The sequence below is a fragment of the Heteronotia binoei genome, chromosome 5 (assembly GCF_032191835.1).
Source record: "Heteronotia binoei isolate CCM8104 ecotype False Entrance Well chromosome 5, APGP_CSIRO_Hbin_v1, whole genome shotgun sequence".
Classification (NCBI taxonomy): domain Eukaryota; kingdom Metazoa; phylum Chordata; class Lepidosauria; order Squamata; family Gekkonidae; genus Heteronotia; species Heteronotia binoei.
This window is the reverse complement of record NC_083227.1, coordinates 15,879,429-15,898,539: the sequence shown is the minus strand read 5'-3', so window position 1 is coordinate 15,898,539 and position 19,111 is coordinate 15,879,429. Positions and strand designations below refer to the sequence as shown.

General features: G+C 49.1%; 1 protein-coding gene across 1 annotated transcript in view; it reads left to right on the top strand.

Moving 5' to 3' along the window:
• The window catches only part of LOC132571749 (zinc finger protein 850-like), a 77,213-nt gene that overhangs the window by 53,421 nt on the left and 4,681 nt on the right, over nt 1-19,111 (top strand). Inside the window, exons 10-12 of the mRNA XM_060238544.1 lie at nt 9,343-9,448; nt 12,519-12,601; nt 17,449-17,565. Coding sequence (XP_060094527.1) covers nt 9,343-9,448; nt 12,519-12,601; nt 17,449-17,565 — 306 coding nt within the window. The remainder of the gene's footprint in view (nt 1-9,342; nt 9,449-12,518; nt 12,602-17,448; nt 17,566-19,111) is intronic.

Genomic DNA, 19,111 nt, shown 5'->3' with positions numbered 1-19,111 from the left:
GAAGCCGCGAACGGGATGCGTGAGCGTTCCATATGCTCCCCTGGCACCCACGGCCTGCCCCTTTCTGCAAGCACCATCGGGAAACTCCAGGACGCTCTATTTCTGGCCAGCTGTATTCGGGGCGGCTTCAAAGCCTGTTATCAGCCTAAAAATACCTAAAGTAAAGAAATAAGGGGTGGAAAGTTTTAGGATGAACCCCCCACCTCACCTGCTGCTCCTGATTCTTCTCCTCTGCCTGGCTGAGGAGGAAGCCTTCTGCCAGGGCTACCGCCTGGGAACTGGTCTCCGGCCCGCATTCCCTCACCCAGCTCTGCGTCTCCGGGGGCAGGACAGCCAGGAACTGCTCCAGGATCACCAGGTCCAGCATCTCCTTCTTGCTGTGCCTCTCTGGCTTCAGCCACTGGTGGCAAAGATGGTGGAGTCGGCTGCAGACTTCTCGGGGCCCATCTGCTTCCTGGTAGTGGAAGCTCCTGAAGTGCTGGCAGTGGACATCTGAGCTAGTGGCATCTCCATCCACTAACTTCTGCCCAGATCTTTCCTCAAATTCCCCTCCGCTTCCAGCCTGGATAACATGTGGGTTTTTTCCAGCTTTATGGCCAGCCAATTCTGGCTCTTCCATCATTGCTCTGAAGCAGCTTGGCTGATAAAGTGATCCCTTTGAACAGAAGAACATAAGAGAAGCCCTGTTGGATCAGGCCAATGGCCCATCCAGTCCAACACTCTGTGTCACAGAAGAACATAAGAGAAGCCATGTTGGATCAGGCCAATGGCCCATCCTTTCCAACACTCTGTGTCACAGAAGAACATAAGAGAAGCCCTGTTGGATCAGGCCAATGGCCCATCCAGTCCAACTCTCTGTGTCACATAAGAACATAAGAGAAGCCATGTTGGATCAGGCCAATGGCCCATCCAGTCCAACACTCTGTGTCACAGAAGAACATAAGAGAAGCCATGTTGGATCAGGCCAATGGCCCATCCTTTCCAACACTCTGTGTCACAGAAGAACATAAGAGAAACCCTGTTGGATCAGGCCAATGGCCCATCCAGTCCAACTCTCTTTGTCACATAAGAACATAAGAGAAGCCCTGTTGGATCAGGCCAATGGCCCATCCATTCCAACACTCTGTGTCACATAAGAACATAAGAGAAGCCCTGTTGGATCAGGCCAATGGCCCATCCAGCCCAACACTCTGTGTCACATAAGAACATAAGAGAAGCCATGTTGGATCAGGCCAATGGCCTATCCAGTCCAACTCTCTGTGTCACATAAGAACATAAGAGAAGCCCTGTTGGATCAGGCCAATGGCCCATCCAGTCCAACACTCTGTGTCACATAAGAGAAGGCCTGTTGGATCAGGCCAATGGCCCATTCAGTCCAACACTCAGTGTCACACAGTGACCAAAAAACCCAGGTGCCATCAGGAGGTCCACCAGTGGGGCCAGGACACTAGAAGCCCTCCCACTGTTAACTCCCTCCAAGCACCAAGAATACAGAGCATCACTGCCCCAGACAGAGAGCTCCAACAATGCACTGTGGCTAATACCCACTGATGGACCTCTGCTCCATATGTTTATCCAATCCCCTCTTGCCCTTCTGCCAAGTTTTATCAAGTCCCAAGTGGTACTTGTTGATGGATCTCTGATTTCCTGAAAAGGCAGCCCCTGGTACTGGGCACAAATTTTCTCCCTTTCCCAAAAGACTAGAACTGGAGGACAGCCAATGAAGCTGATGGGCAGTAGGTTCAGGATGGACAACAGGAAATACTGCTTTACATAGAGAGGGATTAATATGTAGGATTCACTATCAGAGGAGATAGTGATGGTACAGGACTAAACAGCTTGAAAAGGAAATTAGATTCATGGAGAATAAATCTATAAATTGTTACTAGCTATGCTGGCTAAAGGGAACTTTCATGTTTGGAGGCAGTCAACCTCAAAATCCTAGAGCCAGGAGGTAACCTCAGGGGAAGGTCCCTCTGCACTGTTGTTCTCTGTCCAGAGGAACTGGTTGGTCCCCAGGATGCTGGACTAGATGGACTATTGGTCTGATCCAGCAGGGTTCTTCTGATGTTGTTATGAAGGCCTCAGCCTCTCTGCCCTGTTATTGGCTCTCCAGAGGAACTGGTTGGCCCCTGCATGAGACAGGATGCTGGACTAGATGGACTGATCCAGTTGGGCTTTTTTGATATTCTTACCTTACGGAGGCAGGAAGAAGAAGATGATATTGGATTTATATCCCACCCTCCACTCAGAGTCTCAGAGTGGTTCATAATCTCCTTTACCTCCCTCCACAAAAGACACCCTGTGAGGTGAGTGGGGCTAAGAGAACTCTTACAGCAGCTGCCCTTTCAAGGACAACTCCTGCGAGAGCTATGGCTAACCCAAGGCCATTCCAGCAGGTGCAAGTGGAGGAGTGGGGAATCAAGCCTGGTTCTCTCAGATAAGAGTCCACACACTTAACCACTACAAACTGAAAGGTATTTTTCACACTCCAAAGTATATCGACCACTTTTTTCTACACTGAGAAGCGCTGGTTGTTAACAGGAGTCACATGCTGCTTCTTTGAAAAAAATACTTTCCTGCCTGTATAAAGAGTCCCAAAGAGAATCCAGGTTGCCAAACTCCAGGTGGAGTCTGGAGTTCTCCTGGAATGATCTTCCAGCTACAGAGATCAGCTCCCTTAGAGGAAATGGCAGCTTTTGGAGGGTGGACTCTATGGCAAGGGTGGCCAACGGTAGCTCTCCAGATGTTTTTTGCCTACAACTCCCATCAGCCCCAGCCAGCATGGCCGATGGCTGGGGCTGATGGGAGTTGTAGGCAAAAAACATCTGGAGAGCTACCGTTGGCCATCCCTGCTCTATGACATCGCACCTCTGCTGAGCAGATGTTCCACCGCTGGATCACACCTTTGGTCCAGCAAGGTCAGTATTGTCTACTCATAAATCAGTTTGCTCTGGGGTCATTTTTCTCCAGCTAAGGCAAAAATGTGTGAGCCGGAGGACTAAAAACTTTGAGCTAGCTCACACAAACTCAGCTTAGAAGAAGAATTGCAGATTAATACCTCGCCCTTCTCTCTGAATCAGAGACTCAGAGCGGCTTACAATCTCCTTTATCTTCTTCCCCCACAACAGACACCCTGTGAGGTGGGTGGGGCTGAGAGGGCTCCCACAGCAGCTGCCCTTTCAAGGACCACCTCTGCAGAGCTATGGCTGACTCAAGGTCATTCCAGCAGCTGCAAGTGGAGGAGTGGGGAATCAAACCCTGTTCTCCCAGATAAGAGTCCACACACTTAACCACTACACCAAACTGGCTCTCAGGAACACTGCCCCCACAGTTCTCTTCTCCCCCCCCCCCCAAACTGCCACTTTCTTCTTAAGCTGAAGGAATTCCACAACAAGTCCCTTTGGAAGCTTAAAATCAAGGGTGTCAAACTCAGTTGTTATGAGGGCCAAATCTGACATAAATGAGACCTTGTTGGGCTGGGCCATGTCAGGTTGGGCCGAGCCATGTGCGTACCTATTTAAGATTAGGTAGCAGAGATATAAATTTTATAAAGAACACAGACAAACACACACACACACAAATATATATTAAAAAACTTAAAACATGCTTAAAATGTTAGCACTCCTTGGTCTTAAAGATGTGTTCTTTGTATTTCTCCCATGGGATCCAGGGGACTGGGCAAAGAAAGCTCTGGCTCTTTCCCTTCCTTCCCCAGGTGATGGGGAGGAGGAGCCTCAGCCAATAGAAGGAAAAAAGGCTCGGCTCAGTAGCTCCGCCGCGTGATTGAGCAAGCCTGGCCAAGCAAGCTGTTGTGCAGAAGGAAGCTAGAGAGAGGGAGAAGAAAGCAGATGACAGCTAGTTCTTTGGGGGCCTGATAGCAGCCCCCAAACTGCATGTTCGACACCCTTGCTTTAAATCCTTCCCAACGGGAGGAGGTTTTGCAGAAGGGAGGAAAAAAGATCTCTAACTAGGCAGGGCGACTTTGGGGAAGGGGGAAGGTGGGGGGGGGGTCTCTCTTTGTACTTTTTCAGCCCTCCCCAAGCGACGCTTGCCTCCCTGGCTTGGCTGAGATCTCGGTTTACTGCCTGGGGCTTCTTCCCCATGGGGGGAAGGGAACCCACCCTTCCCACTCCCCTCTCCAGGCGTCACCCAAATGCGTTTGGCACTCACCAGATCCCAGCTGGGAACTAGAATCCTGCACATGCGCAGAAAAAAATTAAAGCCCCTTGCCATCAAAGGGGTGTGTGTGGCGGAGGTGGGGTGGGGTGGGGTGGGGGGGGGAGACAGGAAGGACTTTCCCCCATTCATTCTCCATCCCTCCTTCCTCTGCGTCTCTCTAGGAATCCGATCTCTCTTAAGCAATTTGGCCAAACTGCAAAGGGGGGAGGGAGCGCCTGTTTCTCTGCTCTGCAGCCCCGGTCGCTGCAAAAGAACGCGTTTACACAGCAGTTCCCACTATGGATTAACTACTAATCGGGATTAACTGTCCTTTTGCTTCTCGCCCGATCGAGGCCGCTTCTGTGCCATTAATGACTGAACGGGAGTCGGGAATTCACGCTCTGCAGCGCGATGTGGTCGACCTGTTGGGTTTCTGCCTGTTGCTTGGACCTGGAAAGCTTGAGGAGTCCTGTTGGAATAAGGAGTTTCTGGCTCTGCCATTAGAACCTATCATTTCTCAGGCTCACTGAATGCGGATTATCAGGGGTCCCTTGGTGCCAGGAGGGAGGAGGGCAAATGACCAAGATAAATAAATTCAGGTGGGCAGCTTGTGTGGATTTTAGGGGCGGCGGTACTGTGGCATGGGAGCCATATGTGGCTCTTTTGAACATATTGTGTGGCTCTCAAAGTCCCCACTGCCAGGCATTTGTTTCTTTAAATCATTTCGCCAAGCCAGCCAGCGGTTTGAAGAATGCATTTAAAATTGCTTTCTTTCCACTTCCCCTCCCCTCTCCTATTTGCTTTCCTTCCGGGTCTCAAGCATCTGATGTTCGTGTCTTGTGGTTCTCAGACATCTGATGTTTATTCTATGTGGCTCTTAGATTAAGCAGATTTGGCCACCTCTGGTATAAACTTTCATGTGCATGCTCACTTCTTCAGAGAGCAGTGTGCGTGCACATGAAAGCTTAGACATATGAACATATGAAGCTGCCTTATACTGAATCAGACCCTTTGTCCATCAAAGTCAGTATTGTCTACTCAGACTGGCAGCGGCTCTCCAGGGTCTCAAAAGCTGAGGTTTGTCACGCCTATTTGCCTGGACCCTTTTAGATGGAGATGCCGGGGATTGAACCTGGGACCTTCTGCTTACCAAACAGATGCTCTACCACTGAGCCACCGTGCCTCCTGGAATTAAACTCTGTTGGTCTTAAAGATGTCACTGGACTCAAACTTTGTTCTGCTGTTTCAGATCAACATAGCTAAAAAAAAAAGATAAAGGTAGTCCCCTATGCAAGCACCAGTCATTTCTGACTCTGGGGTGACGTCTACCCCACCAATATTCCCTCTAAGCTGCAGAGTATTGTGAGCAAAAATTTTACCTTGTGAGCTACCAGCATTAAAGTTGTGAGCTACTGCATAAATAGAATAGTGTGTTCTGGAGACATCCTTTCTGAGCTAAGACAAAAATATGTGAGCGGGAGAGTGAAAATCTGTGAGCTAGCTCACGCTAACTCAGCTTAGAGGGAACACCGCTACCCATCTAAATCTGTTACACATGCTGTTATAGTGCCCTATTGATATAATAGAACAAAGTTGTAGGCCAGTGGCACCTATAACAACAGCAAAGTTTTATTCAAGTGTGCCTGTACACGAATACTTTGAATAAAACTTTGTTGGTCTTAAAGGTGCCACTGGACACAGACATAACATAAAAGAAGCCATGTTAAATCAGGCCAATGGTCTATCCAGTCCAACACTCTGTGTCACACAGTGGCCAAAAAAAAAACAAGTGCCATTAGGAGGTCCACTAGTGGGGCGAAGACACTAGAATCCCTCCCACTGTGTCCCCCCCCCCCTTCTGTTAGGTGGATCTGTAACTGGAAGACAGAACACGCCCAGAGAGTGTTTGTGACTGATCCCTCATCCTCTTGGAAAGGAGTGGCAACTGGAGCGGCTCATGGAACACTTTGGACCAGACTGCAAAGCATTTTGGTTTTTGGAGAGATCTAAGGGTTAAAGCAAAGCAAGTCTGGGCTCCTAGAGAGGCCAATATCTTCTGTGAATGAATGGGGGAGCCACTTCCTGTCCCCCCCCCCCACTCCAAGCCTTTGGTTTTCCCAGGCTGAGTGCGGGATCCGCAAGTCCTTTTGGGAGCAGGTGAATATCAGATGCCTTGGGGTGCAAGGGGGCTGTGGAAAGGGGCTAGCGCAGCAAATTGGGGAGGGGGTGGAAAGCCCCTTGGGGGAAGAAGAAGCTCAGCCAAGCTATCCAATGCAGGCAGATTTTGCTTGAAGGAGGGACTGAGAAGAGAACACACACTGCGCTAAAACGAGGGAGAGGCGCTTAATGCAGGTGATACACGGGTGGAATTCTAGCAGGAGCTGCTTTGCATATTAGGCCACACACCCCTGAAGTAGCCAATCCTCCAAGAGCTTACAAAAAAGAGCCTTGTAAGCTCTTAGAGGATTGGCTACATCAGGGGTGTGTGGCCTAATATGCAAAGGAGCTCCTGCTAGAATTCCACCCCTGGTGATAAATCTGTGGTTCCTTCATGAGGTACCTCTAGAGCCCCTCTCTCTTCTCCTCTGCAAAAGGCTCATGATGGTTGCCGTGTCAATCTGTCTGTAGCAGCCGAAAACGGCAAAGTCCAGGGAGTCCCTGAAAGATCAACAGCATTTGTGACAGGGGAGAAGCTTTCCTGAGTCACAGCTCACCTCTTCAGATAACCCCCAAGGTTGATGGGTTTCCATTCTGTAGGGCTAAATGTGGTGCCTTCCATAGACATCACTATGGAGCAGAGGTCCATCTGTGGCTATTAGCCACAGCTTATTGTTGGAACTCTCTGTCTGGGATAGTGATGCTCTGTATTCTTGGTACTTGGGGAGGGACACAGTGGGAGGGCTTCTAGCCCCACTGGTGGACCTCCTGATGGCACTTGGATTTGTTTGTTTTTTGGCCACTGTGTGACACAGAGTGTTGGACTGGATGGGCCATTGGCCTGATCCAACATGGCTTCTCTTATGTTCTTAAGATGGGTTGCTATGTTAGTCTGTCAGTAGCAGCAGAAAAGAGCAAGAGTCCAGGAGGACCTTGAAGACTAACAAAATTTGTGGCAGGGCAGGAACTTTTTGAGTCAGTTATCTGAAGTGAGCCATGACTCATGGACATTCTTACCCTTCCACAAATTTTGTTAGTCTTGAGGGGGCGACTGGGCTCTTGCTCATGTCTGCTCCTCTGGAGAGCCAGTTTGGTGTAGTGGTTAAGTGTGCAGACTCTTATCTGGGAGAACTGGGTTTGATTCCCCACTCCTCCACTTGCAGCTGCTGGAATGGCCTTGGGTCAGCCGTAGCTCTGGCAGAGGTTGTCCTTGAAAGGGCAGCTGCTGTGAGAACCCTCTCAGCCCCATCCACCTCACAGGGTGTCTGTTGTGGGGGAGGAAGATAAAGGAGATCGTGAGCCGCTCTGAGATTTGGACTGGAGGGTGGGATATAAATCCAATATCTTCTTCTTCATCATCTCTGCAAAGATCGCTTCAGGTTGACTTTTGGAGAATTGCTTTGTTTCCCAAAGAGAGTGGCAGCACAGTGTATATGTGTTTGACAGGTGGAAGGTTTGGGGGCTAAAAAGACAGGGAAGCTAAGGCACCTTTTGTGGGAGAAGGGGAAAGAGAGACTGGGGGGGTCTGACTAACACTAACAATGAAACGTCTGGTAGCCCCAGTCCAGTGAAGGATCTGCAGTCTCCTTTCCAGTCTGATGCACCAGAACAGGGGTGGCCAAACTGTGGCTTGTGAGCCACATGTGGCTCTTCCACACTTGTGGTGTGGCTCTTGAAGCCCCCAACACAATGTTGGTTGGCTTGGAGAAGGCATTTCTCTCTTTAAAGCACTTCAGGCTAAGCCAGACGGCAGCTTGGAGAATGCACTTAAAGTTGCTTTCTTTCCACCTCTCCTCCCTCCCCAATCTATTTGCCTCCCGTCCTCCCTCATGCTGTTGACACCTAAGAGAAGTGGAAAATTCTGGGGAAGAGCCATGCAGACTTCTCTGTATGAGGAAACCACCAGTTCAGAAGTCCAGCACTGGCAATTCAGGCACTTCTGCTACGAGGATGCCCAGGGGCCCCGAGAGGTCTGCAGCCGACTCCACCAACTTTGCAACCGTTGGCTGAAGCCAGAGAGGCACAGCAAGAAGGAGATGCTGGACCTGGTGATCCTGGAGCAGTTCCTGGCCGTCCTGCCCCCGGAGATGCAGAGCTGGGTGAGGGAATGTGGGCCGGAGACCAGTTCCCAGGCAGTGGCCCTGGCAGAAGGCTTCCTCCTCAGCCAGGCAGAGGACAAGAATCAGGAGCAGCAGGTGAGATGGGGGGTTCATCCTAAAACTTTCCACCCCTTATTTCTTTACTTTAAATATTTATATCCTCACCTTTTTGTCCCAATGAGTACCTAAAGTGGTTTGCAGCATCACAAATCTGAGCTCCATTTTATCCTCCAGGCAGAGGCCAAGAATCAGGTGAGAGGACTTCCCCTGAATAGATCCAATGGATGGAGGATATGAGCAAAAGTATCCTTTAAAAAACTTACTAGCTATGCATTGGCAACTCTGAAGATGGGATGACCTACCCTATACACCAGTTTGGTGTAGTGGTTAAGTGTGCGGACCCTTACCTGGGAGAACCGGGTTTGATTCCCCACTCCTCCACTTGCAGCTGCTGGAATGGCCTTGAGTCAGCCATAGCTCTGGCAGAGGTTGTCCTTGAAAGGGCAGCTGCTGTGAAAGCCCTCTCAGCCCCACCCACCTCACAGGGTGTCTGTTGTGGGAGAAAAAGGAGATTGTAGGCTGCTCTGAGACTCTGTCCTTGAAAGGGCAGCTGCTGTGAGAGCCCTATCAGCCCCACCCACCTCACAGGGTGTCTGTTGTGGGAGAAAAAGGAGATTGTAGGCCGCTCTGAGACTCTGTCCTTGAAAGAGCAGCTGCTGTGAGAGCCCTCTCAGCCCCACCCAACTCACAGGGTTTCTGTTGTGGGTGGGGAGGAAGATATAGGGGATTGTAAGCCGCTCTGAGTCTCTGATTCAGAGAGAAGGGCGGGGAATAAATCTGCCGTCGTCTTCTTCTATTTATTTATTTTCTAATCCCTTTTCTTGTGATTCCATGCCTGGAACTCACCCCTTCTCTTCTCTTTCAGTTGCCAGAGACATTGGAAAATGCAGCGGAGACATCGTTGTACTGCAGACAGCGGCTGCTGTTCCAGAAGACTGTGTCGAATAATGGCTCAGAAGCTACAGTGATAGGTAAGAGTGAATTTATGGGCAGAGGACTGCACATGGGTTTCCCTCATGCTCGCAGGCCTGAAATTCTTGTGATCCCCTTTTATGTATTTTTTGTTTTTACTTCCAGCCTCTCCACTTGTTCAGAAATATCTCAAGATTCAATAGCTAAAGGCTTAATCCTGTAACCACAATACCTTAAGTGTAGAAGAAGAGCCCTGCTGGATCAGACCAGTGGTCCATCCAGTCCAGTATCCTGCCTTACAAAGTGGCCAACCAGTTCCTCTGGAAGGCCAAGAACAGGGCATAGAGACTGAGGGCTTCCCCTAATGTTGCATCCTGTGTCTGGGATTCAAAGGCTTAGAGCAGTGGTGTCAAATGTGTGGCCCGAGGGCAGAATCAGGCCCCTGGAGGCCTCTTATCAGGCCCATGAGCAACTCACTGTCATTTGCTTCCTTCTCTCTCTCTTGCTTCCTTCTGCATCACTGCTTGCTTTGGCAGGCTTGCTCAATCGCACAGGAGCTAGAGAGCAAAGCCTCTACTTTCTCCATTGGCTGACCAGCACATGAAGCAACTTATGTACAAAAGCTCTCAATGCCCAGCCATTTCATGTTTTCCCCTGGGTCTTAGGCTCACAGCATCGACTATGAGATTTCTGTAATTAATGTGTATATATATGTATATATGTGCGCACACACATATATTGGCCACTGTGTGACAATATGTTGGACTGGATGGGCCATTGGCCTGATCCAACATGGCTTCTCTTATGTTCTTGATGTCAATACATCAAAAATAGGTTTGAAACTTACATACATGCACCTGAACAGCATACTCAACATTGCTACTGCACACACATTGTGTCCAGGTTTTGATGCAATAATTCAGAACAAGAGGTGTCAGTTATCAGAGACTGTTAAAGAAAATATTGCAAGAGTGCTAATCTTTTAAGCCTCTTTTAAGTTTTTTTTTTTAAATCTGTACTTGTGCTTGTCTGTGTCCTTTATAAAGTTTATAGCTCCGCTACCCAGCATTCCATTTTATGGCACACATGGCCCGGCCCGACAAAGTATCATTTATATCATATCCGGGCTTTGTAACAAATGAGTTTGACGCCTCTGATCTAAACTGTGCATTAAGAGTGTAAAAGGATAAAAGGAATCCTCCTCTCCTCTGACTCTCTTGCAGGTAGCAGGAAAATGAAGCACAAAGTTTCCGTGATTACCAGCCTCAACCACTAAGGAAACAATAACAATATTATCAAAAACTTAGTATATTCTATATAACATAAAGAGCAGGCACAGCTCAATTATTTAAAGAACAGAACATCCCAAAGTGGCCATCGGAAAAGAAGTCCATTTTTTAAAGCAGTCTAATACTGTTTCCTTGATGAAAGTTCTGTTGTAGCATTGAAGAAAAATGATGAGTGACATCCAAGTAGATTCAAATTTAATTCATAAGGCAGCCAGCAGTCCAATTATTTCGACAAGGATGTACTATTGCCTTGTTTCACAATTGCTTCTTCAAGCTGCATAACATTAAAAAGCAAAGACATCAACATAACTCTAAGGGAAAACCTGGGATATATAGGTTTGGGTTATATAGGCAAGGTGAACATATGTACCTTCCAGTAGTCAATTTCAGATACAGGGGTATGAACGCCAAGCAATTCAAGTCTCCAACCTTCAAGTCACTGTAAGCAACTTAATGCATACTCATCAGCAGAGCTTTTTTTGTAGAAAAAGCCCAGCAGGAACTCATCTGCATATTAGACCACATCTCCTGACACCACCATTGTTTCACACAAGGTTTTTTGTAGAAAAAGCCCAGCAGGAGTTCATTTGCATGTCAAGCCACACCCCCTGACATTAAGCCATCTGGAACTGCGTTCTTAAGAACATAAGAACATAAGAGAAGCCATGTTGGATCAGGCCAATGGCCCATCCAGTCCAACACTCTGTGTCACACAGTGGCCTATATATATATACACACACTGTGGCTAATAACCACTGATGGACCTCTGCTCCATATTTTTATCCAATCCCCTTTTGAAGCTGGCTATGCTTGTAGCTGCCACCACCTTCTGTGGCAGTGAATTCCACATGTTAATCACCCTTTGGGTGAAGAAGTACTGCCTTTTATCCATTTTAACCCGACTGCTTAGCAATTTCATTGAATGCGCACGAGTTCTGGTATTGTGAGAAAGGGAGAAACGTACTTCTTTCTGTACTTTCTCCATCCCATGCATAATCTTGTAAACCTCTATCATGTCACCCCGCAGTCGACGTTTCTCCAAGCTAAAGAGCCCCAAGCGTTTTAACCTTTCTTCATAGGGAAAGTGTTCCAACCCTTTAATCATTCTAGTTGCCCTTTTCTGGACTTTTCCCAATGCTATAATATCTTTTTTGAGGTGCGGTGACCAGAATTGTACACAGTATTCCAAATGAGATTTATACAGGGGCATTATACACCATCGATTTATACAGGGGCATTATACACCATCGATTTATACAGGGGCATTATGATACTGGCTGATTTCAATTCCCTTCCTAATAATTCCCAGCATGGTGTTGGCCTTTTTTATTGCAATCGCACACGGTCATATGAACATATGAAGCTGCCATACTGAATCAGACCCTTGGTCCATCAAAGTCAGTATTGTCTACTCAGACTGGCAGCAGCTCTCCAGGGTCTCAAGCTGTAGTTTTTCACACCTCTTTGCCTGGACCCTTTTTTGGAAATGCCGGGGATTGAACCTGGGACCTTCTGCTTACCAAGCAGGTGCTCTATCACTGAGCCACCGTCCCTGTCTTGACAGTTCTTGTGCGTTCCTGCTCAAAAAAAAAAGCCCTGCCCATCAGTATTAAGCACCAACCTATATATCCACAGGTGAAATACATTAGGCATTCCTTAAAGTTTATAGCTCTGTTACCCAGCATTACATTTTATGACACACCTGGCCGGGCTCGACAAAGTCTCATTTATATCATATCCAGCCTTGTAACAAATGAGTTTGATCTAACCCTGATCTAAACTGTGCATTAAGAGTGTAAAAGGATCGAAGGAATCCCCATCTCCTCTGACCCTCTTGCAGGTGACGGCATGGAATTGGAGAGGTATTTTAGGGCGTCTCTTCCTGATGAGGGACTGGAAGCTGTTCCTGTGCAACCCAATCAGGTATGGAAGAAACACGAGGGAGCAAGAATCTACATAAACCCAGTCTGACAGCTACAGTATGACAGCTGGTGATCTAGCTGCCAGGCTAGGTCACAGTGACCTGATCAGCAGACCGGCTTGAGCCGGCAGAAGCCAAGTGATGCAATCTGCTGAGTCAGCACGGACAGGATTGGCTGCTTGGACTATATATGATCTGTGTGTGCATCACACAGGTCTCTCCCTGTGAGATGGTGGTTAGGCGAAGCACTTTGTCCGTGGAGGTGATATTGTATAGACTGCACAAGAGAGCACTTGTCGTGTATATATGTTAATACACCTTTTGGCACTAGTTGCACGCGTCTGCCTGATTTTCTTTCCTGAAGCCCTGTGTCGGGCAAGTCATCTCCCTCACTCTGTTACTCCCGCTCCGACAGGGTTATGGGCCCAGGGCGCTTCCGCTGCGCGGAGGAGAGAGTTGAGAGTTGAGCTGACTGTGAGTTTGGAAAGAGCCGGAGGCGAGGAACGCCGGTGAAGGACACAGAAGCACCACCGTTCTCTGTTTGAGAGCCAGAGGGACGTCGGCAGCCAGCTGTGAGGAGGAGTCGGCACGATGGCTCAGCAACAGCTTGGAGTAGCCGTTGAGAAGCTCACCTCAGCCAACTACGCGGTGTGGAGCCTGAGAATGCAACACTACCTCAAGCGTGAAGGGCAATGGCTGTTCGTGAGTAACCCCCCTGCTGACTTATCTCCTGCCGAGACTGTGTTATCGGATAAGGCACTGGCCAACATAGTGCTGTCTATAGGAGATGACCAGCTGGTTTATGTGCGAGGGAAGGACACTCCCAAGGCTGCCTGGGACGCGTTGAGTGCGGTGCATGTTAGCACCACTGCTGGCTCCCTCATGGCCTTGACAAGGAGGATGTTCCGCACCGTTATGCCGGCTGGAGGGTGTGTGAAAGATCACATCAAACGGCTAACGGACTGTTTCGTTGAGCTGGAGGCAAGAGGCAAGACTGTAGCTCCAGACGACAGAGTGTACATTTTGCTGTCGTCGTTGCCACCTGAGTACACTCCCCTGATAACTTCTCTGGAGACGGTGGACGTAGCGACCCTGACCATGGAATACGTCTGTGCCCACCTGCTTGACTTCCAAGAGAGAATTGCGGCCGTGAGCTGTCCGGGGGTGTCGGCCAGGCAGCGTGCTGTTATCGGTGTGTCCGGGAAGACAGCCAAGAATGAGCCAGCTTTTGCTGCTGGCAGGCGTCCGAAGGTGGAGGAAGTGGAGCCGACTGCGTTTGCAGTCCGTCGCTGCTATGGATGCGGGTCGTCGCAGCACCTGCTCCGAGCTTGCCCTGAGAGGGAGAAGAGGCGGGGGCGTGTGCGGCGAGAGCGGAGGACCGCCAGCCCGTGTGAGGAAGCAACCCGGCTGGTCACGTCTGCAGTAGAGAGCACAGGGTCTGCTTGGATTTTAGACTCCGGGGCAACGAGCCATCTCTGCTGCGAGAAGGAGTTGTTGAAAAACATTGACAGTCCTGAGCATAAGTATGTGAGATTGGCTGATGGGACCACTGCCAATTCTGTTTGCTCAGGCAATGTGGAATTTCCTGCACTGAAATGTATGTTGCAAAATGTGTTGTATGTACCCTCACTGCAGTCTAACCTGTTGAGTGTTAGCACACTGTTTGACCAGGGATACCAGGTGAGATTTGAGAAAACCTGCTGCAAAATCCTGGGAGGTGGGGGAAAGTTGCTTGTGACAGGAAAGAGGGAAGGTAAACTGTATGTGGTCCAGAGTGATTGTGCCCAGGTGGCTCAGGTGTCGAATGAGCCTGTGCACAATAATTGTATACATTTGCTCCATAGGAGACTTGGGCACTGCGGATTTAGGGCGTTAAAGAAAACCCTGGAGCTTGTGCCTAGTTTGAAAGTAAATCCTTGCAAATGTTACTTGGATTGCCAGGTCTGCAAGAAGACCAAAAGCAAGGCGTGTGCTGTTGCTAAAGAAAGCTCAAGGGAAAGCACACGAGCCCTGGAACTAGTCCATTTAGACGTTATTGGCCCATTGCCAAAGAGTCTGTCGGGGAGGAGATACTGCTTGGTGGCCACCGACGACCACACGAGGTACGCGTGGGTTTTCACCATGGTGCATAAGTCTGAGGTGTATAAGACATTCACCAAGTGGGTCAAAGCAGTGGAGAGACAATTAGGGGTTAATCTCCTAGCTGTACAAACCGACAGAGGGGGGGAATTCTTATCTAACCAGATGAAACGTTGGCTGGAGAACAAGGGCATTGCCCACCGTCTGACGAACCCAGCAACGCCCCAAGAACATGGGCTATCCGAGCGAACAGGCGCCGTGTTACAAACATTAATGCACAGCATGCTCGAGGATGCAAAGCTGCCAATTCGTTATTGGGCGGAAGCGATGCATTGCTCGGCATACGTACATAATAGGGTTTGGTGTAAGCCTGTAAATGATTTGCCTTATAAGCGGCTATATAACCACTGCCCAGATTTGAGCTTTCTGAGGGTATTTGGAACCCAAGCCTGGGTGAATATTCCTCTGAAACATAGAAGGAAAGGAGGTGACCGGGCAGTGAGCCTAACCTTTCTGGGCTACCAGCCAGAAACCAAATCATATCGCTTTTGTGATAAGCGGGCGAAGCTAACCTTTAGTAGGTCCGCTGGATTTAGTGAGTCCAGCTGGGCAAGATTGCACTCTACGGAAAGAGACCTGGGAATGCTGCCAAGTACTGATAAGAATGTTGGAGCGCAGCCCAGAAGCCCAGCCCAGGAGGTGGCACCCAGTGGGGCTGGAGAAGGTGAGCCGAATCCTGGCACAGGGCCACGGGTGTCGGCTAGAGCCACAAAAGGCATCCCTCCTGCTAGATACGGGTTCCCAAGTGCAAACCAAGTCAGCACCCCTGAACCTGAAACATACGAGGAGGTGCTGAAGCTAGATAGTAAAGAAAGGCTAGCATGGTTTGCCGCAATGCAGAAGGAATATGATTCCTTGCTGAAAAACAGAGTGTTTACTGAGGTGCTAAGGCCGGGCAACCGGAACATTATCTCCTGTAGGTGGACCTACCGGTTAAAGAAAGACGCAAATGGAGCCGTGCAACGAAAGGCCAGGTTAGTGGCCAGAGGGTACAGCCAAAGGAAGGGATTGGATTATCAGCAAGTGTTTGCCCCCACTTTAAAAGCTGAAACCCTCAGGGCAGCATTGTGTAAGGCTGGAAGTACGGGGCAACAAGCCCATCACTTTGACTTCGAGACAGCCTATTTGAACTCCCCCTTAGACCAGGAGCTGTTTATGGAACAAATCCCCGGTTTTGATGGTGGGAGTGGTGTGTTAAAACTGAACAAAGCCTTGTATGGTTTGAAACAAGCCGGACACGCATGGTACAAGTGTTTGAAGTCAGCATTAATGAAAGTAGGATTCAACCAGCATCTGGCAGACCCTTGCATGTTTAGCAGGGTGGTGGGAGAGTCCAGAATGATAGTCCTCATCTTTGTGGACGATCTGATCGTCTTAGTGGACTCCAACCAACAACTAGCATGGTTTCAAGAAACAGCCAGTAAGCTGTTCACTATCAAGCACCTGGGGCCAGTGAGCTACTACCTAGGGGTGGAAATAGCGAGGAGGGCCGATGGTTGTTTTGAACTGTCCCAGAGCAACAAAGTGAGAGCGCTGCTAGCTCAGTATGGTATGAACGAAGCTAGCAGTGTGCAAACACCCATGACCACAGGTTATAGCAAGGAGCCTGAAGGTGAGATATTCAAGAATGTACCATTATACCAGTCCCTGATCGGGTCCTTATTGCACCTAGCGTGCTGGACCAGGCCAGATATCAGCTATGCGGTACATATATTGTGCCAGAAAAATGCTGAACCCCACCACAAAGATTGGGTGGCGGCTAAAAGAGTACTACGTTACCTCAGCGGCACAATAGAACGTAAGCTATCCCTCAGAGTAGGAGAAAAACCTGAACTACGCGCCTATGCTGACGCAAGCTGGGGGGACCGGCCCAAGGCAAAATCAACCACAGGAATTGGAATATTTCTGGGAGATGCCCTAGTAGTATGGAAAGCCACCAAGCAGACCCTGGTGGCATGTAGCACGTGTGAGGCAGAGTACGGTGCCATAAACGAATGTGTACTTAACCTAGAGTGGGCAGTACAACTGATGAGGGACTTTAGCATACCTGTAAATTTGCCAGTTTCAGTATATACTGACAACTCAGCAGCCAAAGAACTGACGGAGAACCAAGCTGCTCGAGGGAAAAGCAAGCATATACTTATCAGGTACCAAAATGTGAAGGAAGCAGCGGCTAAAAACCTCATAAAAATAATAAAGTGTACATCGGATGAGAATGCCGCTGATATATTCACGAAATGTTTAACTGCAAGTGAACATGAAAACTGTGTAAAGTGTTTGGGTATACTGGGTTTAAATAGATTAGGAGGTGTGTTGGAGCAAGAATCTACATAAACCCAGTCTGACAGCTACAGTATGACAGCTGGTGATCTAGCTGCCAGGCTAGGTCACAGTGACCTGATCAGCAGACCGGCTTGAGCCGGCAGAAGCCAAGTGATGCAATCTGCTGAGTCAGCACGGACAGGATTGGCTGCTTGGACTATATATGATCTGTGTGTGCATCACACAGGTCTCTCCCTGTGAGATGGTGGTTAGGCGAAGCACTTTGTCCGTGGAGGTGATATTGTATAGACTGCACAAGAGAGCACTTGTCGTGTATATATGTTAATACACCTTTTGGCACTAGTTGCACGCGTCTGCCTGATTTTCTTTCCTGAAGCCCTGTGTCGGGCAAGTCATCTCCCTCACTCTGCTACTCCCGCTCCGACAGGCAGGCAAAGGTGAATTCCTCCCTGGCATCTCTCCCGGAGGGGAATCTGTCTCTTCCATTTTATCAGTTGTCTTGGTGGACCTAATTAGTTTCCACATCCCTCCAACCACCAGCAGGGTAGGTAGGAAGAACTGCCAGATCAAGGTGGGGAAACATCTGGAAATTTGGGGATGGAGCCTGGGGAGGACAGGGGCCTTCGTGGGGTACAAGGCCATACAGTCCACCCTCCAAAGCAGGGGCGGCCAAACTTGCTTAACGTAAGAGCCACAAAGAATAAGTGTCAGAGGTTTGAGAGCGTCATGATGTTGAAGAGCCACAATACAGAATGGATGGATGGATGGGTTTCACTGCACTTACATAGGCAGACTGGAGAGTCAGCAGTACAGCACAGGGTCATCAGCCTGGAGTGGGGAGCAAACCCCTTCCCTAGCCCACTCTCATGATCAATGCACTGAACCTAGGACTCAGGGGAAAACATGAAATGGCTGCGCATTGCGAGCTTCCCCCACCCTCTCAGAGTTGAAGTGGCTCTCAGATTCTCAGGCTGAAGTCTTTCTCATAAGCCACAGCCTGGTCCTTTGGAAGTGTCAGGGATAGAACCTGGAACTGTCCGGATGTCAAGCAGATGCTCTTCACTGAGCCACAACTCCTCTCCCCCAATCAGACGAGCACAGCAACAACAAAAACAAAACTAGGAAAATAGATGAGGGAGAAGGAAGGGAGGGGGAGAGAGATAGAAAAAGTAACTTTAAATGCATTCTCCAAGCCTCTGGTTGGTTTGGCTTGGAGAAGTGATTTAAAGAGACTAATGCCTTCTCCAAGGCAGTGGAGGCTTTGAGAGGAACACAATGGCTGAGAATAGACGGGCATTCCGGGGCGAGTGGGAGGTGGCCGAAAGCAGGTCGGCTGACAAAGAGCCGTTCCGGAGCCTCCACGCGGTCCTGGGAAGGCGGCCTCATCCCATCCATGCGGCAGCCAGGTGCCTCCACTCGGAGGCGCCTCAGAAGTGTTTCTTAAAGGGGCAGAGCACTCCTGTGCACAAGCGCTCCCACCGGGCTGCCAGGGGGGAAAAGCCGGAAACAGCTCCAGGTGGGCAGCAAATGTTGCCGTCTGCACAGATTTTTTGGGTCAACTTCAGAGGCGTCTCTGAGTCGACCCAAAGTGCTGGTCTGTTATCAGCCGATATGTGTGAAAGAGCCGCATGTGAAACCAGAGCCACAGTTTGGCCACCCTTGCTCCAAAGCATGCATTTTTGTTCCAGAGGAACTGATCTCAGTTGTCTGGAGAGGTGATGTAATTCCAGAGGATCCCCAGGTCCCACCTGGAGGCTTGGCATCCCTAATTAGGCAAAGTTTGTAAAAAATAAGAAGTTGAAGGCTTTGAATGCCTCTTATGAAAGTTTGAGTCAGCAAAAGAACTGATAAGAAGAGCCCTGCTGTATCAGACCAGTGATCTAGGTAGGCTAGCATCCTGTCTCATGCAGTGGCCAACCAGTTCCTCTGAAGGTCCAATGACAGGGTATAGAGGTCAAGGTCTTCCACTGGGATTCAAAGGTTGACTCCCTTTAAAAATGGAGGTTCCCTTTACTCACATAGCTAGGATCTACTGACAGACCTCTCCTCCATGAATCTAGACCCTGTTTTCAAGCTATTTATGAAGAAGA